The 23,105-nt window shown below is 38.8% G+C and overlaps 1 protein-coding gene across 1 annotated transcript; it reads left to right on the plus strand.

Annotated features, from left to right (window-relative positions):
- The first annotated feature begins 1,590 nt into the window (after nucleotides 1–1,590).
- Nucleotides 1,591–22,626, plus strand: ccdc138 (coiled-coil domain containing 138). The gene is made up of 13 exons (XM_088913404.1): nucleotides 1,591–1,811; nucleotides 2,397–2,457; nucleotides 3,385–3,560; nucleotides 3,728–3,886; nucleotides 5,555–5,674; nucleotides 5,965–6,042; nucleotides 8,246–8,359; nucleotides 9,310–9,468; nucleotides 10,580–10,696; nucleotides 12,671–12,860; nucleotides 16,784–16,960; nucleotides 21,618–21,756; nucleotides 22,347–22,626. Exons 1-13 carry the CDS (start codon nucleotides 1,809–1,811, stop codon nucleotides 22,546–22,548), a joined length of 1,695 nt encoding a protein of 564 aa, XP_088769530.1. The 5' UTR covers nucleotides 1,591–1,808; the 3' UTR covers nucleotides 22,549–22,626.
- The last annotated feature ends 479 nt before the right edge of the window (nucleotides 22,627–23,105 follow it).

The raw sequence follows: 23,105 nt of genomic DNA on the forward strand, positions 1-23,105 counted from the left end.
TTATAGAAATTCTCTTTAAAGCTTAGAAATTTGTTCAGTTTTTCAAACCGTATTCAGCATGTCCCTCTATACCAGGTGTGAGCAATTCTGATCCTGGTGTGTCTGCAGGTTTTAATTCCAACTCATCTGTTAAAAATCAATCATCTCGCCGTCAGCTTTTTAGCTGCTTCTGCTTTGAATAGATAAACCTGCAGAGACGCAGGCTCTCTGGCACCAGATTTGCCCACCCCTGCGACTTCGAATTAATTTTCCGCAAAGAGAATTCTCGCATTACATTCTTGGATTGGCTTGATACGATTTATGAGTTCTTACTAGTAGTTCTTTGTGCTTGGTTAACCCTCAATTGTACTGTTAATTTCTTTATTTGTGTTCATGCTGCAATAATCAATTTCTTTCATTCTAGATGTGTTATTAATGATATATTGTTAAATTTACTTTGTGTTAATCTTTCAGATTGCAAATGTATTTATCTTTATTTTTTTTACTTTCTGCCCACATGTTTGAAGAGGAAGAGACCCCCCAATCTACTTATTCTTATAGGTCACCCTAAATCACCTTGTTTTATTCAAAGATTAAAAACACATTGAAACAATGAAGGGAACACTAGTCCTTGAGGGTTGAAGGATATTCTATGTTCCGTATTTTCTCTAAATGACTGACTTAATTGAACATACCACCTGTTTAATTGATTGTAGTTAAGTTGCCCCAGGCCTGTAGTTTTATGATTTAAATGTCTATAAAACCTGTTGGATTGGGGCTCTTGAGGAGGACTGGAGACACCTGGGCTGGCAGGTCTTGTTTCTACCTGTGGTCATCAAAGTTTATAAATGATTAACTGCCTTGACTGGATTTTATTGAGGGTAAAGTGTGTGCTTTTAAAATTGAGGGATAAAACTAAAGTATGGAATTCATGCAATGAACCTGCATTGCATTACAATTACACCCTTTGGTTTAGGTTAAAAGCAAGAGGAGGTCATTCAGGCCATTACAGCCTGAATTTCACAACCCTACTTACCGTTTGTTCTCCGTTTTAAATGCAGTTCCCAATAGTTTCCATTTGTGTCCTCTGGATCATGTTTTACTTACGATTATGAAGATGTTTATTGGGTTTACATTGTACCTTTAAGGAGTTTGCATTAATTTGAATCGGCTTCTTTTAAAATACATGGCAGGTCGTTTGTGTTTTTTCTTAAATTTTGCTTTATTTAATCTGCCGAAGGCTAATCTGCTGGCCCACGTGAATGATGGGCCGAAGGTCCTGTCCGTTAAAAACCGAGTGTGTTTTTATCATGGGCCCTATGGATCTACACTAGTGAACATGTGCGTTTCTCCGGCGACAGGGAAGCAAGCCTTGAGGGAGCAGTGTGAAGCCGGCAACATTAAGCGATGATAACTGGCTTCCTATTCGCTGCAACTTTCAAAATAAAAGTACTCCTAAAAGCTCCCTCGGGAAAAAAAGAATCATGGACAAGATGAAGTCACATTTATAGCAAAACAATTTGCTTAAAGTCGCTATGTTCACGCTTCTAGTTGAGTTGTGCTCATCTAACCCGGAAGAGCTCTTCGTGGGAGGCGCTGCAAACCCGGAACAGCTCCTGTTCAAGCGGAGTTTAGCATCACACTACTACTGTTATAACGTTCGGTACCCACATTGTGGGGACTTCTGTCACAAGATTTGGTCTTTAACTTTCATATATTTTTAAAAGAAACTTCTTTCATTGCAGAGATTTATTTGTGTGAAAGGTCACCTGCACCTTTACGCATCTGTTGCGGTTTAAAGGGGATTAAAGTGCATAGACGGAAGAAATATGGTAATATAATTATCTAATATGTTTAACTATATTATTAAACTGTCCGTGTTCCGGCTCAATGTCATTCTTGTTCTTTAAAGAAACTATTAATGTAATCAATAATACTGTGTGCAGTGGGCTACACGAGTCGGGAAAAGGGAGTCTTTTCAAGAAGTGATGAAAAAGGTCTTGATCTGTGCACCAAAAGCCCTGCTCGAAACGCCTCCAAAATAGTTTTACAATATAGGTATTTTTGTCTTATTTGCAAAGTACGATTAGCGTGTACATGTCTTCCCTGTTAGTTGCTCTCAAATGGCCCGTTTACTGCAGATCAGGTCTTTTAGACATTTTATTTTGAAAGCGAGTGGATATGGGATTTAAGGTTTCTTCGGCTGGATTTCTGTATAAATCCTTCCGTTGACCGGTTGTCTTGACAACAGCTGGGTTTGCTTGAGCTCAAGAGCGCCGCCTAGTAGTGGAAAGCGTCTGAGCCAGGTCCTGGCCAGGGGTGGTGAGGGGTCTATCCTTTACAGTAGTTCCCGCATCACACTGCTGTTTACAGCTAGTTGCCTGGTTTAACGTGCATATAATCATAACTTTTTTCAGGGTTCCCCAGAGAATACGTCATCTTCAAGCGGTCAGTCTGTAAGACTCTCGCCGTCTTTTGGTAAGGTAAAGCCTAATTTAAACTGTTGCAAGTGATTCCTTTTTGTTATTTGCATTACTTTCTATTTTACCAGACACTGACTTTCAGTTAAACCAAATTATTACACGGTGTCTATGGAAAATACCTTTGAACATTAGTAACTGATGAAAATAGACCATCCATGTCCAGGGTTTAATGTTATATTGGACTGATTCAGAGTTGTTAAGGGCCTAATATCTTAAAAAATTGTGTAATGTGATTATTGACTCTTCAACTTCTCAGTTGAAGAATAATCTTCCTCCTGTGAATCTCTCCTGTGAAAAACAGATGACCTGGTGGTTCACACTGATGTGTGTCTAACTGCTCTTGTGTCCTTGGTTCAATTCCAGGCAGGGGTGCCTTCTTGGAAAAACAAATTGTGAAAAATATTAAGACGTGGAGCAGTCTTGAGCTGTCCTTACATTCACTACGGCATTAAGTAGCAGAAAAAAAATAACAGGACAACATGGCAAGAGGAAATTAGAAGCCCAGACTCCCTTAGCCACAGGTGTCTGTTGTCTAATGTACAACAGAATTAATCAGATTAAGCTATCAAACCAGAAAGCTGTGAAGCTCCACAGTTTAGATTTTGCAATTCCCAACTCTTATTTCTGAACCGTGCTGTAGTCATTTAAATAATACTTTTAAAAGTAAAATTAATTCAGCATAAAACTGATCACTGCATTAGCAGAATAGGAGTTTGTGGCTCCATCCACCGGTATATTTAAATGTAGTCTAAAATCTTATCATTCATCCTGATCTTGGATATTTAGGGTTATTGGAGAGAGAGATCACTGCATCAAATACTGTGCATTATATTAGAGCCTTTGTGTGGTATCTAGCTTCATTTGTTTCTTCTTAATTGAAAAGTGGGTTTTTGGAATACAAATGCGCATTTGTAACTTTTAGATGGGACCCCATCTTCAGGCTGCAGTGTTACTGGCCCCTGGACTGATCTGGGCACTGACAGACTCTCTCCGGTAGGAGAGGGGGGCGTGTCTATATGGTCGGAGGGACAGAGGCACCCGCCCGCAGAGCTGAAACAGGTCTGCCAAGAGCTGGAAGCTATCCACAGCCAGCTGCAGGTAGACTTCCCATCCTTCTCAAGACACACAGTGCAGGAGGATGCAGTGTAGTAGGCAGTAAAAGCTAATGAAGAATACAGTGTGATGTGGAGACACTTGTCCCTCTGTGTGTCTCACTGGTGAGAGGCTGTGCTGTGGAGACACTTGTCCCTTTGTCCACTGAACAGGTGAGAAACAAGGCACAGCGTGATCTTAGCGTTCAGCTTTGGGAGCGCGAGCAGCACCTCCTGCGCAGTGAGGCCGTGGTCCTCCAGCACCAGAGGATGGTCCTCCGAATCGGTGAAATGGAGAAGGAGATGCAGAACAGCATCCGCGCCATCAGGGAGGTGAGGCTTCTGTGGAGACTCAGCAGCAGTGTGCAGCAGTGCGAAGCATTGGCTAGAAACCAGAACATAGAATGTGTGAATATAGTTGCCCTGCCGTGTAATTGAAGCTCATATCCTGGCTTCTTTCAAGAAATGGCTGGATGCAATCCCTTATTCAGAACAGGAGGTTCTACTTTACACAAAGGTTAGTGGGAGTGTGGGACAAGCTGCCCAGTTGAAGCTGATACCCTGGGTTCTTTCAAGACACGGTTTGATGGAGATCCTTGGATCAATTAACTACTTATTACCAAACAGGCCAGATGGTCCATCTGGTCCCCTCTCATCTGTAACTGTTCTTATGCTCTTAAAACAAGGACAGCACAGCAGCTGACAAGGAAAGAATGACTTGAAAAGAAAATAAATGGGTTCAATCCTAGCAGTCTGCCTCTGATAAAGACCGTGCTTGTGGGGCTACGTTAACCTTCTAAATACGATGGAAAACATGTGCAAGGCTCACTATTGCAATTTGTAGATGGTCAACGAAGTGTCCCTCAGTTTCCATAGAATTGAGTTTTTTTCCCCTCCGTAAGACTTTGTCTTCAATGTGTTCAGCCACTCTCTGAACCCCCAAAGTCAAGTAACACTTAATGGGCTATGAATAAACTGGGACGGTTTTATTCAGCTGGCGACAGCTCTTTTAAGTATAATCGTCCTCCCCCAAAAAGGCTGTCTTAACAGTATAAAAATGTTATTGTTTGCCAACGCAAACCCTTTTCACTCTTGAACTCGTGAAAGGTGGCTAATTTTAAGGTGTAAAGTGTGCTCAAGGCAAGAGATACGGTTCCACTCAGCTGTGTGAAGTGTGTCCAAAAAAGGGCAGGGGATTAAACTGCAAATCATATCCCTTCACTCGGCCATTGTTTTCCTCGGTCTACCTCGCCATAAGAGTGCAGGCAAAAGTCAGAGGCTGCTTTTCAAGTCACGTCATACGCGAGATGCTCTTTATCGTGACTTACTCAGAAAACGCTCATTTTCTGGTACAAGCCCTCAATTGTTGCACCCTGTGACACATACTGGTTTGAATTATTGCTGCGAGCAAAAGGTCATGTCATTGGCTTCTAATCAGCACCTGTAAATCCGATAACTGCTGTTTGGGCTGAACCCAACCCTTGCTAGGCTTTACAATTCTCCTGTTGTCATTACCTCATTCTTTCATGGCCCTTGATCAGTGGAACAGTTTGCCCAAGGCATACAAAAACCTCGAACAGCTTGTCTAATTAAAAGAATTCAAGTCTTTCACTGTGAAAACTGCCCACGTTTTCTCGAGAGCTCAGAGCGCTGTTTTTTAAAAACTGTATTGAGGACTTTGCTGGAATGTGAATAACATAACCCAGAGTTTTTCTCTGATTTCTCTTGGGTCGGCACTCCCAACGGTTACCAACTGTCAGACAAGCTGGATGGGCTAGATTTGTAAACGGCTATTATATTCTTAGAGCTTTCTTAATGCAACCATGGGGACCTCCATGTTATTTAGAGATTACATTCTTTTATTTCACTGTATGAACTCCAGAATACTACATTGCACAGCTCATGTTGATTGTATGCAGCAGAAATTAATTTTAAAGTATTTTTCTTTCATAAAGGCCTGTAAGAGCAAAATACATTTCTTCCATTTTTTTTTGTTGGCAGCATCATCAGAGAGAAGTTGCACAACTGAAAGAGAGCCTGAAACAAAAACTCAAAGAAAAGAAGAGGCTTGTATCTTCTTTTGAAAGCATGAGGGAATTGAATGATTCCCTGAAAAAGCAGGCAAGTATCTAAACTATTTGGAATCAATGTGGCATCTTTCCTGGCAAACTAATGGCATGTTTTCTTGTCAGGTTATTGTACTGTAGTCCTAATCCCCGCGAGTTACTTGGGAAAAATGCGGTAAAAAAGTGTGATGCCAGTATGAGCCGCCAGGTGGGGCACTTTGGTTGTGAAACTCGCTACCGTGCTGCTGAAAAGTTAAGTCTTGTTTTCACCTGAAGACTTTCGTGCTTGTTCACCTAGCAGTGATAATTATGTACATCCTAAGACAGATTTTTTTTTGTTTGTAGATAAATGATGTAACTGACCAGAACAAAAAACTCGGAGAGCAAACAAAAAGGGTACAAGCTCGTCTAGATAACCTGCAGGTAGGACAATGCTACCTCAAGATTCCTCATCAGATTTCACCTCGAGCTTTTGACCTCAGCATTACTTTATAACACAAGAAGGAAAAACAAACTCAGTAACTTTCTCGTTCTGCTAAATCTTTTTTTACTTGTATTCAACTGTGGGTTCGGCAAATAATTTATCTTTGAAGTTGTAATGAGAGCTGCATTGTGATATCATTATGTATGAAGATGTTTTTAAAAATAATTTCTGGAACTTTCTTTCGGAATTGGGAATAAGAAGATACTTAATTTCGTTATTATCAGTAACTTAGATTATCAGTAACTGAGATTATCAGTCCTGCACGACATGTAGTGACGATTTAGAAAATGTTACACTTGCAAACAGGTTTGAGAGACATAAGAAATCACTATAGTGGAAAAACAAATTCTGCACAAGAGTCACAAGATACATACATTCCTGCACTGACAGGGTAAAAGAGCTGAACCTTTTTTAGTACTGAACAGAGAAGACTGATAGATGTCTTGGTTTATGTATTTGAATGTGTATACTTGGTTCGAAACCCTTTAAAGCCCTGTCAACTTTAATCCAGTGGACAAATCAGAGGACATGAGGAAACTATGTGGAGGTGCAAAATTGGACAGCTGGAGGCAGTTCTTCACCCCTGGGCTAGAAGGAGTCTGGAACAAGTTACCCAGCCATGTGGAAGCCAATACCCTGGCTTCTTTCAAGAGACCGCAGCATGCAACCCTGGGAGCAATTAGATACTAACTACCAAATGTGCTTAAACGAAGCCAGTGAATCGGTTTCAGCAACATGGATGCGCAGCTTGTTCCAGACTCCTACAACCCTTGATGCAAAGTATCTGTCATCCACAGTTTCAAATACATTTCCAGATCCTCTTCTGTCCTTTGGTCTGTGTCTCACTGGTGATGCTAACGAAATCTACTGAGTTTGCTTTATCAGTGTCTTCACGGATTTTGAAAATGTAAAATCTCATCCCATCGCACTTTTCTTTTATTCATACATTTTTATTCTGACAAACAATGAATAATCTTTCTCAATCCTGTTACATGTTATTTTACATTGTGGAAGGACCAGAGTTAGATTTATTTAATAGTGTCTTGCAAAACGTTGTGTGGGCTCTGTGGCAGAGTAAAAGGTATGAATCAGCAGATATTAGATTAGGACCTGGACTATACTCGTGCAATAAATCTTTAATATAATCTGGAACAAGACCATTCAGTTACTTATACGTGTGTAGGAGACCCTTTAAGGTCTCTCTCAATTTTACAGGTAAATACTGCAGTTCACCCAGTACAGGAGTTCCAGTATGTGCTGACGCAGAGTAGTTTTCGTTCTCACACAGGCTGTGTTCTGATCAAGCAGTGTTAGGAAGCTGAAAGAATTTATATCGAGTACAGACATTGCAAAAAGGTTAGAGGGACAGTAAGACCCTTTTGTATTAAAACCAGGCATTCATGCGGTATAACTTTCTGACCAGGAATTGAACCTACACTATGTTAGTGATAAATGACTGTTCTACCACTGTCCTGACAAGATTTTTCGATTTAGCCATATCCAGTGGGTGCAGCCACATTCAACAATAAATACTCATTCAATGGGATTGTTTTTCAGTGAGAAGAAATTCACTTTCTGGTTAATAATAACACATTGAGAATCATTGCCTTATCTTTTCATAATAGGGAAAATATTAGGGAAAGTAAATCTAATACAGATTCTTGCTGGAGAGGCATTTAATTTAAAAATGGTACATGTTGCAGTTTTAGAAAGATAGAGCAGGAGGCCATTATCAATAATACCATGACTCCCAGGTGAATCCTAGCACTAAAAGACTGCAGTATTGCAGTTTTAGGTTTTATTATTATAGATAAAACCACAGTCCAAATCCCTGTGCTGAAATAAGGATGGAACAGCCATCATTTATTTAGTTGCACCTGGGTTCCTCCTATGGATTTCTGTTTTATCCTGATATAGATATGCTGTTGCTGTATATAACATTTCTCTGAGATCTTTTCCCAGCGCTTGCCTTTTGCAAGCTTTTTCTTGTAATCAGTCTATAACATGAAGATGACACAAAATCATTTCTTTTATGTTTGGCTTTCAGGTCCCTCCAGTGGATTTCAATTCAAGTACTGGTGCCCTTAGTCCTTGCTGCCTGTTCGTGCTTCTCTTACTAGTTTGTTTCGATTTGTTTTTCAGAGAAAGTGTGAATATTTAATGGAACACAAAATTCGCAAAAATGTCCCTTCAGCCATCAACACATTAAACCAGCCAAAGCAAGACAAGCCCACAGCCACAGTTAAACCAGCCAAGGTAAACCCACACATTGTATTTAACTTGGGGAACCTTCTAAAATATCCCCAGAACAGGAAACTCAATCAGCACATTTCTCAGTGCTTTGTTGTTGTTGTTTTTAATGTAATGGGACACTGAGCAAATGAATGGAAGTTGATGAATGGTACTGAGGATGACAACAGCCAGCCTGCCTGCATCATCAAAGAAAAGTGAAGGTGCTGGTAGGGGGCAGACTCTTATAGTTAACTCTGAAAGAAACATTTCTAATTAACTTAATTCATTCTAATTAGCCGAAAACCTCATACTTCCTGATAACTGCTGATTAAGTGGAACAACAGCCATAGAAATCTGTATTATTCCTCCTAAATACTACATTGTTTTGTTATTTTATGAAGTTAAACTAATCACGGAATAAAAAGATATCCCTAAAACTAATAGCTTGGAACTACGTAACAGCAAGGACTGTTTTTTTTTAGAAACGAGGTTTGGCGTGCGTGTTTTATTCTTGTCAAATGTACATTTATGGTTTGCATGTTCTGGTTTGCATCTGGTTTTGCACCGGGTCGACTGACTTGTCTCTTTTCATTGGTAAAGACGTTTGGAGCTATGATGATTGAATTTGACATCTCCACTCGTTGGGAATCTGCTTATTTTTTCGTGGATTCCTTCTTTTTCAGTTTAGAAAACAGTTTCTCCTTCTCTATTTTTGATATAATATTGCAGTATACTATCATAATTAATGACACCTGGATTAGTAATGGAAACTGAATCCACTGCCCTGCGATCCCATGAGTAGAGCCGAGTTGAGCGCTTCGTTATGAAGCAATATTAGACATGAAGATGTGGATCTTAAAATCGTTTCTGAAGGAGGTTTTATTTTCCTGGCTGCATGACAAAAAAGCAGGTGATGTGTTGGTGCCCTGCTGTCTGTTGTAATAGTGTGCATCTGTCTTGTGTTGATACTGAAGGCCTCTCCCAGGTCCAGTGCTCACCACCTGACGGCGGTTCTTCTGGACTGGATTTCAGAGAGTCACCTCTGTAATCTCCCTCCGCGAGAAGACGGCGGCTGCAGCGCCCTCGGCCAACATGCCGCACAAAACAACTTTGTTCGGGAAAAATGTGTAAAGGTTTGACACACGTGTATCGCATTTCCGCGCGTATTGCTGCCAGATTGACTCACAGTGGAGAAAGAGGAGCTCTTCATGTCTTAACCTGCCCAAGTCAACGATGGCCTTTGTTTTCAAAGGCAGTAGAACAATGGCTCTTGGAAAGTCGTGATTTTTGAATATTAATGTGTGGAGCTGGAGAGTCATCACCATCTCCCAGGCATATTCCACTTATCCTGTGTCATTCATACTGTGTGAAGTAGCTACTTGTGTCTTTTACCAAAAACGGCTGTAGAAAGGAGTGATGTTAGTAGTGAAAAAGTAAAGCCTGACAAACTGTCACCTCCTGACCTGATCCAGATGACAGTTAAGTGCAGCCCAAAGGGAAAATAAAAAGCTGTTTTCTATATTGCAGGCTTAAGTATGCATAAAGTCCAAATAATTCATCACGGCATCTGTCGCAATCCTAAAAGAAACTTGGGAAGAATGATATTCTTGCCGTTTGCTAATGTATATTTTACCCTGAAGAACTGAACTTGTTGCCGGGATAGTTTTCCACAATTATAGCTACTGTAAACTTTTCAGCCACCCATTGTAACTCTTTAAAACCACATAAAACAGCACAGAGGACATGACCTATTCTGAAATATGCAATATACTTTAAGTTGTTCAACTTTTTGGAGTCACTGCAGTTCTATTATACATCTTTCAGAAGTAAAGTAAAATGTAAAAACTTTACATTTCTTAATTTGTATGCACTGTTTGGTGTTTCAGCACTTTATTATGCAATTCATTTGAATTTTTTTAAACTTCTATTTAGTCATTGTACAGTTTGACCCTGGTTTTTGAAAAATATGTGAAACCAGTTTTGAATAACTGTACTCATTTCCAAATTAGGATAATCTCCTTTCAGATAATCTGTGAAATACTTTTCCTTGTTGTACCTCTGCTAGGCCTTTTAGTATTTTTAATTTTGTGACACTGCTTATTAGAAAAGCCCTGACCAATTTCAGAAACTCGTGTAATAGCTTGTCACTTTCACAAACATTGCTGTGAGCACCTTTCAAAATGCGCGTTACTACATCTTTGGCTGATGTGTCCCTTTCAGTCGCACTTTTTATCTTTTATTCAGGTTTTGCCAATGCTTTCAGAGCAGCTTCGTTTGATGCCACTTTGGGATGACAGACTCCAAGTTCCTCTGGTGAAATGTATTTACTGGTCCTTAAGGCAAATAGAAAACACCCCACAGGTAAATGTGTACAGCTTTGAACAAGGAAATCACATTGCCCATCCTGACAAAACACTGAAGCCTTTTTGAGCTCCTCAGTCCTTTGATGGTTAATAAAGTAAGCAGCATGGTGGGGCTCATACCTTTCCAGTTTACCTTGTTTAGTTTTTGTAATACTGTTGTTTGCATTTTTTCTTGTGTTCTTTTATGAACCACAGTTGAATGTGCTAAATAATAAGTGTGCTGCCTGACGAAAGTATGTGAATATCTAAAAATGCAGCAAAGTTTATTTCCAAATTGTATCATAATAACTCACAACATGCCATAGTTAAATTCAAATCACATGTTTTCACCAAGGGCAGCATGTGTTCAATTTAAAAAGACATGCAACAACGGGGCCAATACACATAAATGTTTCACTGTATCGCTAAAAGTGTTTTTATCTTTGTTGCAGATATTTTTTCTCTTTGGCTTTCTGTGTAATTGTGAGTTTTTAGTGGATGTTTGAAATGATCTGTGGACTTAATTAGAATTAAAATTGTAAGGGTTTATCACGAAAGGGACACCTCTCTTGCAGGTTTGATAAGTCACTATTAAATCACCAATTTTTAATGTCCTGAAACACTTTCATTCTATGAGAAATTTAGAAGGTGATTAGTTTTTTTAAAAAAAGTCATTTTAAATATCATTAGGGACCAAAATCTGAGGTACCACTCAACCCTGGAAGAGTTCTGCAAACTGAACAGGTTATTTTTGTAATTCATTAGTAACACGCAAGTATTTCTGGTCTTTAAAAACAGGAAACCTATAAGTGTATCTGGATTGGGGCACTCGAGAACCAGGGCTGGAGATGCTTTGAATTAGGGTGACCTACAGTATTACAATAACTGGACAGAGGCTCTCCAGGACCAGGGGTGGAGATCTTTTGAATTTCGGTGACCTATTCAATCTGGATTTCAGCTCTGCAGGACCAGGGGTGGAGACTGCTGGTGTAGGTTAGCTTCAGCCATTAAATGTAGTTTTAGGAATAAGCTCAAATCTATTCTTAAAGAATAAAAATGTGGGAATAATCATCCCTTCAGAGGACACCTGGCCACATTGACAAAAAAAAAATCTATCAAGTGCTGCATTTACAGTTCATGACTGGCAAGTGATTTGAAGTTTTTATTTGTTTCAGGGCAGTTTTGGCTAAGTGGCTATGTTACCATGTCAGGGTGAATTTCTGAACTTCCCACTGTATTAGCTTCAATGTCACACCTTTGCAATTTACTCAGTGCGCTTACAATTCTGTGTGTTAGAAAAGAGCTTTCCCATTGTAAGTGCAGAATCTAGAATTCTCCCGATCTCGTAGCCGAGCTTGTCTTGGAAACTAATGGAGTCACACACACATGCAAGCACACACGTGTGCATTAATGCTCAGGGACAATTTAGACAACACCTAACCCAGCTCAGCATGTCTTCGGAGGATGAGAAGAAACTGAAGAAACCAAGAGAAAACTCATGCAAACAAAAGGAGCACACATGGACTCGTTTAGTTAAAAGATTTTAGAACCTTGCATTATTTGCTAAACTGTATTAATTTATGTATTTAACTGTATTTATTTATCTTCCTTCTTAATGTTTTGTTAAAAGGTCTTTCTTTTCAAATGAAAGGTTTGCAAATGAGAGGAAGTCATTCAGCCCATCTTGCCCATTTGGTAGTTCAGGATTATAACATTTCCTCCAGCTGTTTCTTAAAGGCACCCAAAGTTTGGCCCTCAACCACCTGGCTGGAAAGATTGTTCCAAGACACCCACCACTCTTTGAGTAAAGAAGTGTTTCATTTTCTCTCCGTATATTAAGTTTTTATCAATGTGGTAAAGACTTGGATGTAGTCCCCTTAATGTTTTAACCCATGCCATAGAGCAAGCTACTGTATAGATCTTGTCTATAACTAGTTACTGACCACATCCAAAGCAAAAAACCACACGAGTTTTGTTCTTTGTTTCCTAGCAGAATACTCTGACTTCAACGCTGAGGAGGCTAGGTGAGGAAATTTACAAAGGAGCTCTTCCGAATGAGTTACAAGGCAGCTCCCCTGACCAAACATCCAGTGGAAAACTAAAGTCAGCTGTTCTCTTCAAAAGCCCTGACCTGCATACTAGATTTCTTTCAACACTGATTGTTCTTAGAACTATCTCCCAAGGTAAGGCAACATCAACAAGAAAATGTATGTGCTATATGGCAAAATGAGCACAAAAGCAGAAATCCTTTGTTTGTGCTGGAGACCCCCTCCTCTGCTGCTTAGTGTTCAACTTCGGCTCAGAAACTTAAGATTCTTGATCTGGATTTAATGTTCCTGAAAGGCTGAAACATCTTCAAAGGGACTGAGTGAACAGGAGCTGCGATGAATAAAATAGTACACCATGGGAAAACACTAACAATAATTAAAGTCGTGTAAACTTTATTTTTTTTAAGTTTTACTTTGACCAGGGAATGATTTCACTGATGAACTATTAAAATCCAAGCTGGATATTGTTAGGGTTCTTAACTTCACCCTGCAGCACCATGTACTTATTTAGTTAAACTCAAGCCTTAATTAAAGGCTTGTGTGGTGTAAGTTGATTAGTTGGACAGCAGAATAGAACTGGAGTTTTTGTCTATGTTTTTGAAATCGCTTTTAGAAACGAACAGAGGATGCCTTCAGAAGTGTGTATTAAGGCCAAATGAATCCTTTGTCTTGACACCTGTTTTAAATAGGTGGGTGGTATTGTAGAGCTAATGGGTGAAGATGTTTGGATCACTTTATGCCAGCTGGATGGGCAAGATGAACTACAGTACATTCTCACTGACCTGTTATATTTGGGTTAAGCTCTTGACCACTATGTCTTAATATTAATTTTTTACTAGACCAAGATGTTTCAGTTTATAAAACGGGGGTAACAAGAAGGTTTTTACTTTAGGTATGGCTCTGCTTCTTCATAATCCCATTTTTCTTTGAAACTGTAGAAACTGACTGTGAGCATAAGCAGAAGATTAATGACTTTTCAACTTTTTCACACCTGAAAAACACTAAAATATAAAAACATCTAAAAAATCTTCTAATTTGCCAGCTTCTTTTAAAAACATGCTTATTTGAACTTCTGAAGTTGAATGCATAATGCATATCTTTAATTTAGTGTTTCTTTAGCGTCTTTTGAAGAGTTACCTGCTTTCTTGTGGTTTTGACTCCACCTGACTGGCAGCAGTGGTGTCCTGTCAGCCTAATGAAAACATCAGGCTTGGGTGTGCTATCAATAAGTCCTTTAATCAGCAGTGCAGAAAATCAAACATTTCAGTAGTCTCTGTGTTATCTAAGCAGGAAACTCTAAACACCATTAAATAAATCCTTAATCCATGTTAATTTCAAGTCTGGAGGATTGTTGGTGGTGTCTTATATGGCAAGAGAAATAGTATTGACCATGTAAATACTACTTCTTCGAAGAATTAGCTGCACCATTCTGCAATACCATATCAGCCTGTTGCTTTTATTGACACTGTGACAAATTATTTTTTGTGAAATGTTTATGCTCTCAATACTTGAGAGCAAAGAAACCACTACTGTGGAAAAATATCCACGCTCAATTCCTCTGTGAGCTTCAGTAAACGTGCCTTAAAATCGCATTAGAAATTAGTCGAGTCCTTAAATTATAACCTGTGTAATTTTGTCACAACTGATTTTTTTCATTAGGTTAGTAAGGTTGAAGGAATGAAAGATGGGCTAGGTATAGTGTGTATAGATTGCTTTATAAGACGATTTTAAGTAGCTCTATACTAGAACAACAAAAACGTCGTTCTTGAGCTTGTTGTCATACTGTGTAGAGGATAATGACCACTTGCTAGACAGTAATACTGAGTGATGGAGATTCAGATTGGCACAGTTGCATGAATACACATGCAAAGACTCACGATCTCAGACTTTGCCTGTAGCCAGTATGTCAAATCAGATGATCGCCTATGAAAATGAACTAATTATATCTGATTTTTTGTACTTTTAGCTACAATGTACTTTGGGTAAAATGGGGGATAGTTTTAGTTTTGGGACTGTTTGTATTTTTTGTAAAATGACTGCATGATCAGAGACTTTGAAGTTCTAGAAATTATAAAACTTAAATAATAATTATTGTTGTTCAAAAGAAGAAGAAGAGAGTTATTTCACAATACTGATAAAACCTTGTTTAGTAATCAGAATAATCATATCTTAGAATGTAATTCCATTAAAGAAGGGAAAGGCATCCCTAAAAAGTTATTGCCACATTTCTGTATCAAAGGGAAAGGCTTGAGCTCCATTGTTTAGTTATATTTGTGGATAGTGTACTTCCTCCTGTATTACGGATTGATGGGTGGACCGAAAAACACTGAGATAGACTACACTCTTCTTGTGGTAACCAGCACTGTGGTTGTAGATGGATATTTTAAGCACATAATGACTTTAAGCACCCTTCAAACATCTTTAAGTGTTTTTTAAACAGAAAATTAGACAAGAGGGTTGCCCAGCCTCAGATCCGATTGGAAGGTGCTGTGATGGATGTTGAAAGTAAGCCAATATTTGACAAATCCATCAGTTTGGAATAAAGAACAATTGTAATCCATTACAAACTCATGAGGTTGACTCCTGTTGAGAGCCCTGCATAGTCATAATGAAAACAGAACCAGGGCAGATTAAGGAATATAAGAAACTGACTCGAGAATAAGAATTGGGAAAGTTCAATAATTTATGGAAATGATTTTTTTACATATCACACCTCAGTTACTTCAGGTATGTGCTATTTAGGTGCAATAGGTAGAAATCAAACTATTACCATGATTAACTGTATTTGGACTGGTATAAAGGAACGTGAGTTCAATTTAATTAATTACTTCCAAGCATACAAAAAAACAGAAAACCTTCATGTTTCTGTACTCTTGCAGAACAGAAAATGTTTAAAAAACAATGAAAGTAACAGTCTTCTCTCAGATGTATTGCTATAATCCTCTCCTTACAAGTGCAACTTACAAGTTGTTTCTCTTTTAGAAATAATACGTTTACTGCCTGTGCTTTTTACATTTTTTACGATTTTAGATTTTTCCAAGATCCAACTCTTGCACGTTAAACAGAACCACATACGAATAAAAACCCTAAATCTGCGTGCTCCAAATGCTTGGTCTTGTTTGTAACCCTGATTCTAAGAAACAATTTGTTGCTTCCTTAAAGTTAGTACAGATTTTATTTACAGTATTTGATAAAGAAATGGATGGCATGGTGGTGTAGCGTTTAGCATTGATTCCTCACAGCACTGGGTTCAATTCACGGGTGGAGTTATTTGTTCTCCCAGTGTTCACGTGAGTTTCCACTGGCTGCTGCGGTTTTCTCTCTCAATCCAAAGACATGCTGGTAGGTTAGTTAGGTTCTGGGAAAACTGACCCTGCTGTGAGTGTGTGTTTGTGTTTATGTCTGTGTATGCACTGTGATGAGCTCGCACCCCGTTCAGGGTGTATCCTGTCTTGCGTCTGTCGTTTGTCCCGATAAGCTCCCCCATGACCCTGAATTGGATGAAGCGTTTAGAAAATGGCTGAATGATGAATAAAATATAAATATGTAATATTCTTATAATGCTGCATTGATAGTCTGCACCAGAGGGTGCTGTTGTAATTTTGAAAAGCATGTTTTTTTCCCCACACATTGGGCTGTATTACTTTGGCTGTAATAAAAGATCCATATGATATTAAAATATAACCATAATATAATAACTGAGTGAATTTTTGTAGCCTGGATTGTGATTGAATATATTTTGAAACATAAAAGGGAAATGAAAAATGTATTTGGTTTTCTCAATACTGCTCAATTCTTCCAAGCACGGTAGGTCAATAGAATAGACCATATTTGAACCGGTCCCTAGCTGGTAAAAACCTTTCTATAAGTGCTGTAAATGTTTTACCTGCTTTTATCACCCGGGGGGTGTTGTTGTAGATTTGCAGCTTGGAGGTAGTGTTTCTTTGGGTAGTTGTGTAGCATTAATTTGTGATGCTGGTTGTGCAAAAAAAAACTCTTCAAAATGAAAAACAAGAGAATCATAATGGCACCGTTTTGTTTTTTTCATCTGGTTTCAGCGGACTACCTGGCACAAGCCCTTGGCTCGTTGCAGAAGGACCTGCAGAGCGACGAAGGCAAGGCTCTGTTCCTGCAGTACCAGGCTCTGCCCCTCATCCTTGGGCACCTCCAGACAGCGCCCGCGGGCCTGCTGCCAGCCGCCGTGGGCGTCTTGCTGCAGATGACCACAGAGTCCAGTGAGTACTCGGCAGGAGCATCGCAGCTGGTTTCGGTCCTCGTTATTTCACCCTTCGCTTGTTCCCGGAACGTTTCACATTCCTGACTTTGCTGTACTTTCCCACTGATCCAAGACCGAGAATTTTTATCATCATCTTTAAAAAACAGCTGACGGAGCTGTCTCATTAAAGTTCGACTCTTCCTGTCCTGCCCTAGTGTTAACTTATCAGCTTTCTTATGTTTTTACCATACAAGAGGGATGACAGTTGCACACACATGGATCACACACTAATAACATCACAATAATAATTATACGTGTACCTATTTTGCTGAGCCTGTAAGTAACTCTTAACAATAATTTAAGTTTCTAAGGTAAGGTTTCTCTAACGTGTCCAGATTTTGCATACGTGGTTTTCTTCTGTTGTAAATTTGTCAAGGACACATCCAGTGCGTACATTACAAGGAGGTGAATCAGGCATTAAGATGCTGTATCTTTCAGAAGCAAATTATCTCAGGGTTGTACTCTGTGCTATAGTTGCTTAATTGCTTGTAAACAGACTTCAAACCCCCCACATCAAACTAAGATGAGTTCTTTGCTGTTGTTGTGAAATATATAAGCCCTTTAGAATGTGATAATAATATAGGGTAGTATTTATCTTTTAGGACTATTGCAGGATCCTGCTTTAAAGCCACTAGCTATTATCTGAGGATAATAAGACAGCAGTGAGCTGTAAAGGTGGATCTCTTTCTTCACAGAAACTTTGTACACAAACCAGGGGGGCATTCCCTCAAAGAGAATTCTTCTTTAAACCAACATTTGGTTTATTTCCTGTTTTAAACTCTGGGTTTTGGGCAGACAATTAAGACTTCACTTTTTTACAGCTCCGTTGCATGTAGTGGTTACAGTTTTTAGTTTTAATCTTAATTTAAATTATAGTTAGGAAACTAGGCAGGAGCGTGTATAGAGCCAGAAAATGAAAGAACCCTTGAATGGATTTTCAAGATTCTCAAAAAAAGTTTAGCGAAGTGACATTGGGATGGGAAATCTTATTACTTTATGCACAGAGAAATGGGTGAGCAACTTATTACTCAAAATCTTCAGAAGCAGGAGTTGGAAAGTGACATGTGCAATGAATCAAGCACACCTGGATCCTAGAAAATACAAGAATGATTAATTTTGTCTGGGCCTGAGCATTTGAAGAGGTGGTAATTAAGTTCTCTAATGAGGGGATAATTATGGGGTCTGGTAGGGTTCCACCTGAGAGTCTCACCACACAGCTGCCCCCTGTCAGTGCTGTTTCTTATCTCCTGAGTTCATTACACAGGTGATACTGAACGGGGCTCACATACTGCACAAATATGCCCACTGCCCCAAAATTTGAGCCATATGTGTCTGAGGTATAGATGGGAAACAGAAAGGTGCATTGAAGTTCAACCCTAAATCACAGCATACTGGTTTATATTGAAGTACTGACAAAACCCTTGAAATTTATATTCAAAGTTCATAGCACTTAATCTTTCCTGTTTAAATTGCCTCTTGGAAAGTATGGGCACAGGTGTGTGTATGTGCTTTTTCAATATAAGCATGTCTATATTAAGATATATTTATAGTATATAATATACAGTGCCCTCTGGATTTGTTCATATCCCCAGTGGAAAGAAGAAACAAAAAACATCTCACTTAAAAAAGTCTAATAATATTATCCTGAAATCATAAGAGCACTGCACAGAGGATAGTCATATTTGTCATAAGCAACTGAATTCCAGAAAACAAGAAAGTCACATTTATCGACACCTCTAAGGAATCCTTTAAATAAAATTCAACAAAAATGTTTAGAAGAGCAGTGGCAGCAGAACTAAATAGAGAGAGGCCTACAAAGATTTCCTCTTTCCCTGGGGTATAAAAGGTTACACACGGAAGACATTAAGTATTAGCATGCATCATCATCAGGAACTCTTCAAAGACAAAGGGCAAATTAGGAGGTCATTGGCCTCCATATGTTTGGGATGGCTGTAGAAGAATTTTATAAAAAGCTGAATACGTCTCTTTCCACTGTAGTGTCCATTATTAAGGAAATTAAAGTCTACTCGTATAGTGTCCACCCAGCCAGGAAGAGTACATAGGTGTATCTTGCCAAAACGGACTATGATACAAGTGGTTTGGGAGGCAACGGCAAATCCAAAGGCAACAGGTTTAAATCTTCAGTAGAAGCTGTTATTTTAGGGATACAAAGTATCAAAAACTGCGATTTGAAGTCACCTGCATGAACTTATCATCCACAGCTGGGTTGTAAGGAAGAAGCTTCTTCTGAGAGCAAACCAGAAAAAAGATGATTCAAACATTTGAATGAAACGGAAAGCTGAAACAATGTCTATTGTCCTGTTTAATGAAAATTGGGCTTTTTGGCCAATTCTCATCAGAATTATGTTTGGTCTAAAAAAGGTTAAGCTCATGTGGAGAAGAAATGTGCCCATTGTTAAATATTATGAAGGGGCTTTTATGTTTTAGTGGTGTTGTAAATTCATGGGACCTGGAACCCTTGTCAGTGTAGGGAAAATAATAAACTCTACACATACTCAAGTAATATATGTATTTTGGCCAGATGCCTGGTTCTTTCTGCCAAAAAGCTCAAAACTGGCCAAAAATGGACAGCCTGGCATGGCATTGATCCAAAGCATACATTCAGAAGGACAAAGTAATGATTGACTGCATACAAAATTAATACTCCTGACTGGCCTTCTCAATCTCCAGACCACAATACAATTGAATATTTGTGATTCTGACTAAATTCTAAGATAACAGGTCATGAACGGAAACCAAAGGATATATAGGAGCAATTAACCATTGAGGAATTTCCTAAAAGTTCTCTAAAGTGCTAGAACCACACAGCACACTATAGGAGGCTTCTAGTGCTGCCAGAGGAGGATTTACAAAATTTTAACTACAGGGATGTGAATACACATGACCCCTGTAATATTAAACATTAAACATGTGACTCTCTTACCTTACTGTATTGCAAGTAAGTGCTGTAGCACCTGGAGTGTAGACACTCCTGGCCTGGCCATCTCACTAGGATCTCCCCATCGTCTTTTGGATTGTGGTCTATCATTAAATGTGTTTGGTTGTAACATGTTGCCAGGTTAGCAACTTCCAGAGCAATTTTTAAGCTAAGTATTACTACATAGCACTTAATCTTTTCTGTACATTTATTTTACTCCCATTCCTACTTTCTCTCTCTTTGTATTTACTGGGCTGGCTGACCCTTAGCCCTGATCTAAGCTTTGTAGATATTTCTCACATGAAATTGTACAAATGGTTGATGAGGTGGGGTCCTGTATGTCCAGTGATCAGCAGCCAATCACATGAAGTGAAGCTGAACAACTTCAACAATGTAAGAGACCTGCCTTGATTAGGAACTCACTCTCTCCATGGGTTAAAACTACCTTGCCTAATAATGAAGAGCACACTTCACTATATACTTCATTACATTCATACAGTGTATCTGTACTTCTGCAGAGGTTGTTGTAGTTCACAAACCCAAGTAACTTAATCTGTCTGAATAATGGCTTTAGCATTAACTACTAATTAAGCTGATTATTTGGCATCAGAATTTGTTTTTTAGGTTGGAAATTTGTCTTGGGAAATGGATGTTGCTTTCAAAAGTCTACACGTGACAGTTTATTGAACTATTTTGTATTTCCTTTGGAGTGTTTGGGTGCGTGTATTAATCTATACATACTGGAAAGCCGAAAATTAATGTCGGGCTGAATTTGGAAAGAACACCTGGTTATATTGAAACTGTACATAACACTGGTCAAATCAGAGTGCACTGTGCTGGCACCCTTTATGAGAGGAAGCTGGAGTTTGTAGCTGGGGATGACAAGATAGACAGTCCTTGACCACTGTTGGTGAATGAGAACATGCTGGGAACTTGCATTATTGAGGTGCCTTTGCACGGAAGAGATAGGAAGAGATGACAAGTTCAGTTTGCGTAATTTCTAGTAAATGGCCAGAAATCAGCCAATTTCTCAAATTCCATGATTCTTTGTGGAACTTTAAGGAAATGTAGTTTCTACTAGATAAATCAGGATTTTCCAAGAGTGACAACTCCCCACCTGTGTGGGGTGTATTTTGTGTTCCGGATCACACTGTCCATGAGCAACTCCGCCTTGGCTTGGGCATGAGCCCCATTGAGCACACTGCGTACGTGAGCTAGCCTCAACCAATTCCTGGAACACTGTCGCAGTAAACCTGCTTTCCAGAAGACTCTAATAAAAGCTCTTCAAGCTTGAGCTGGGTAATTTATGTCTCTTCTTTGGGCATACGAGACCAATAAAGCAACTGTATACCAGTGATAGAGCAAGCTTTACTAGGATATATAGATATAAAACTATTCAAACATTTGTTATACTGCTTATGAAGGGAAAAGAAACATGCATCAAATATAATATACAAAGTATAATTCAAAACAGAAATACAGCAGTCACAGGATTGTGACCGCATTAGGATAAGGGAATGCTTTTTAAAGTTAGAAGAGCCATCTGCATTGTCCAACAGCAATATTTCAATAAGCAGTATTCATAATGTAATAAATAAGTGGATCACCTTGTTAGATTCAGGATAGATGTATTGAAGATGGACTTTTAATATGTCTCCATTTTGTTTTTGCACTAAAGGACTCTTTCACACGTTTCTGGACACCTGCAGTAACAAGGATTTCTTCCGTACCGTCTCTCTGCTTCTCCGAAATCCCAAACTGGATGTTCAGCTATTGGAGAAGCTCATCATCATTCTCCAGAAGCTCTCCAAGATTAAGTAAGTGAAGGAAGAGAATGCCGTCCACTGTTACTCTATGAATAGCAGACAGTGCAGTCGCTTTGTTTAATAAGATGAGTGTGTAGTCACGCCGCCAGTGAACATGATGTAGCAACAAAATTCAATAAAAAACAGCTGACGATGTCTTTATAGAGAGGACACCCAAAGCACATAAAATATATATGTTCTTCCCATCATTGTCATCTTCCATTAAGTCCCAAGGACAACTTTACCTTTTTTCACAAGTTGAAAGTTACAGACGTGCCTAACATTCCCTCATTAGTTCAGGTCCAGTAAAGGCCTTAGAAATTGGAAGGAAGAAAACAAGAATGATAACAGAATTTTTAGATTAAAAGCAGAATGAAAAATCTTTCAGGAGACATATGCACAGTAAATTCTGTGGTGAGCCCTGGCAATGCTCTCCAGAAGTGTCTTATATTACAATAGCAGGGATAAGTGAATTTATGGTACCCTGAGTCATATTGTGCAATCAGTTTTTGGCACTAAAACCTATCTGTTTAATATTAAATATTAAATGATTTGTAGTGATGGACATGAAATAAAAATCTTTCTTTTCTCCTTGTTTGCAGGAAGAATAAGAGGCTGTTTGAACTCTTTACCGTACATCATACAGTGCAGGAGATGAACAGAACAGCTGATCCCACCCATGTCTTTTTAATAATCAATCTTCGGTCCATCCTCTTCAATCTGGGAATGCTGGAGGGTGGCTCTTCATCCTCCAGTCTGAAGACTCAAAGTCTAACACAGGTTTGGGCCGATCTTGAATCATGAGCACTTCAAAGCAGGATGTTTTTTGCAGCATCCTTAAAGACTCAATCCAGTATTTTTTCAAATATATGACTTTGGAAATCTTTGTAGGATTAAATGATTAGATTAGATTTCTTATCATATCGTATAATTCATATGTTCAAACCTGTAGCCACTCAAACCTGAAAGTAGTTGTGGAAGAACAAGTGACAAGGTAAAATACCTTAATACATTTCCTCCCAGGCTTCTTTAATATTTGATTGTTCAAATCCGTGTTCATTTTGACAAGAGAAATATATTTACAGTGTATTTTTTGTTTGGATTTTTTTAGCTCTTGGGTTCGAGATAAAATTGTGTTTTTCTTCCCTTAATAGAGGGGAAGTGGTACAGGTACAAGCTTCTTGTGGCTTTTCTTTTGAGTCTTTCAAAATGAAGAAACAGGCAGTTACAGTGCAAAGCAGACAAAGTTTATTTACTTTAAAAAAATGTATTAAGCCAGCGTATACTTTTAAATATTCAAAAAAGATGTTATAAAATAAAACATTTTAAAAATAAATCTTAGATGTATGTCTCTTATGAGA

The sequence above is a fragment of the Atractosteus spatula genome, chromosome 4, assembly GCF_055471065.1.
Source record: "Atractosteus spatula isolate fAtrSpa1 chromosome 4, fAtrSpa1.hap1, whole genome shotgun sequence".
NCBI lineage: Eukaryota > Metazoa > Chordata > Actinopteri > Semionotiformes > Lepisosteidae > Atractosteus > Atractosteus spatula.

What these genes read in the sequence shown, in the direction of transcription:
- ccdc138 (XM_088913404.1), top strand. An exon ending in GCATCCGCGCCATCAGGGAG is followed by an intron (nt 3,887 to 5,554) that starts GTGAGGCTTCTG and finishes TTTTGTTGGCAG; the next exon opens with CATCATCAGAGAGAAGTTGC. An exon ending in ATGATTCCCTGAAAAAGCAG is followed by an intron (nt 5,675 to 5,964) that starts GCAAGTATCTAA and finishes TTTTGTTTGTAG; the next exon opens with ATAAATGATGTAACTGACCA.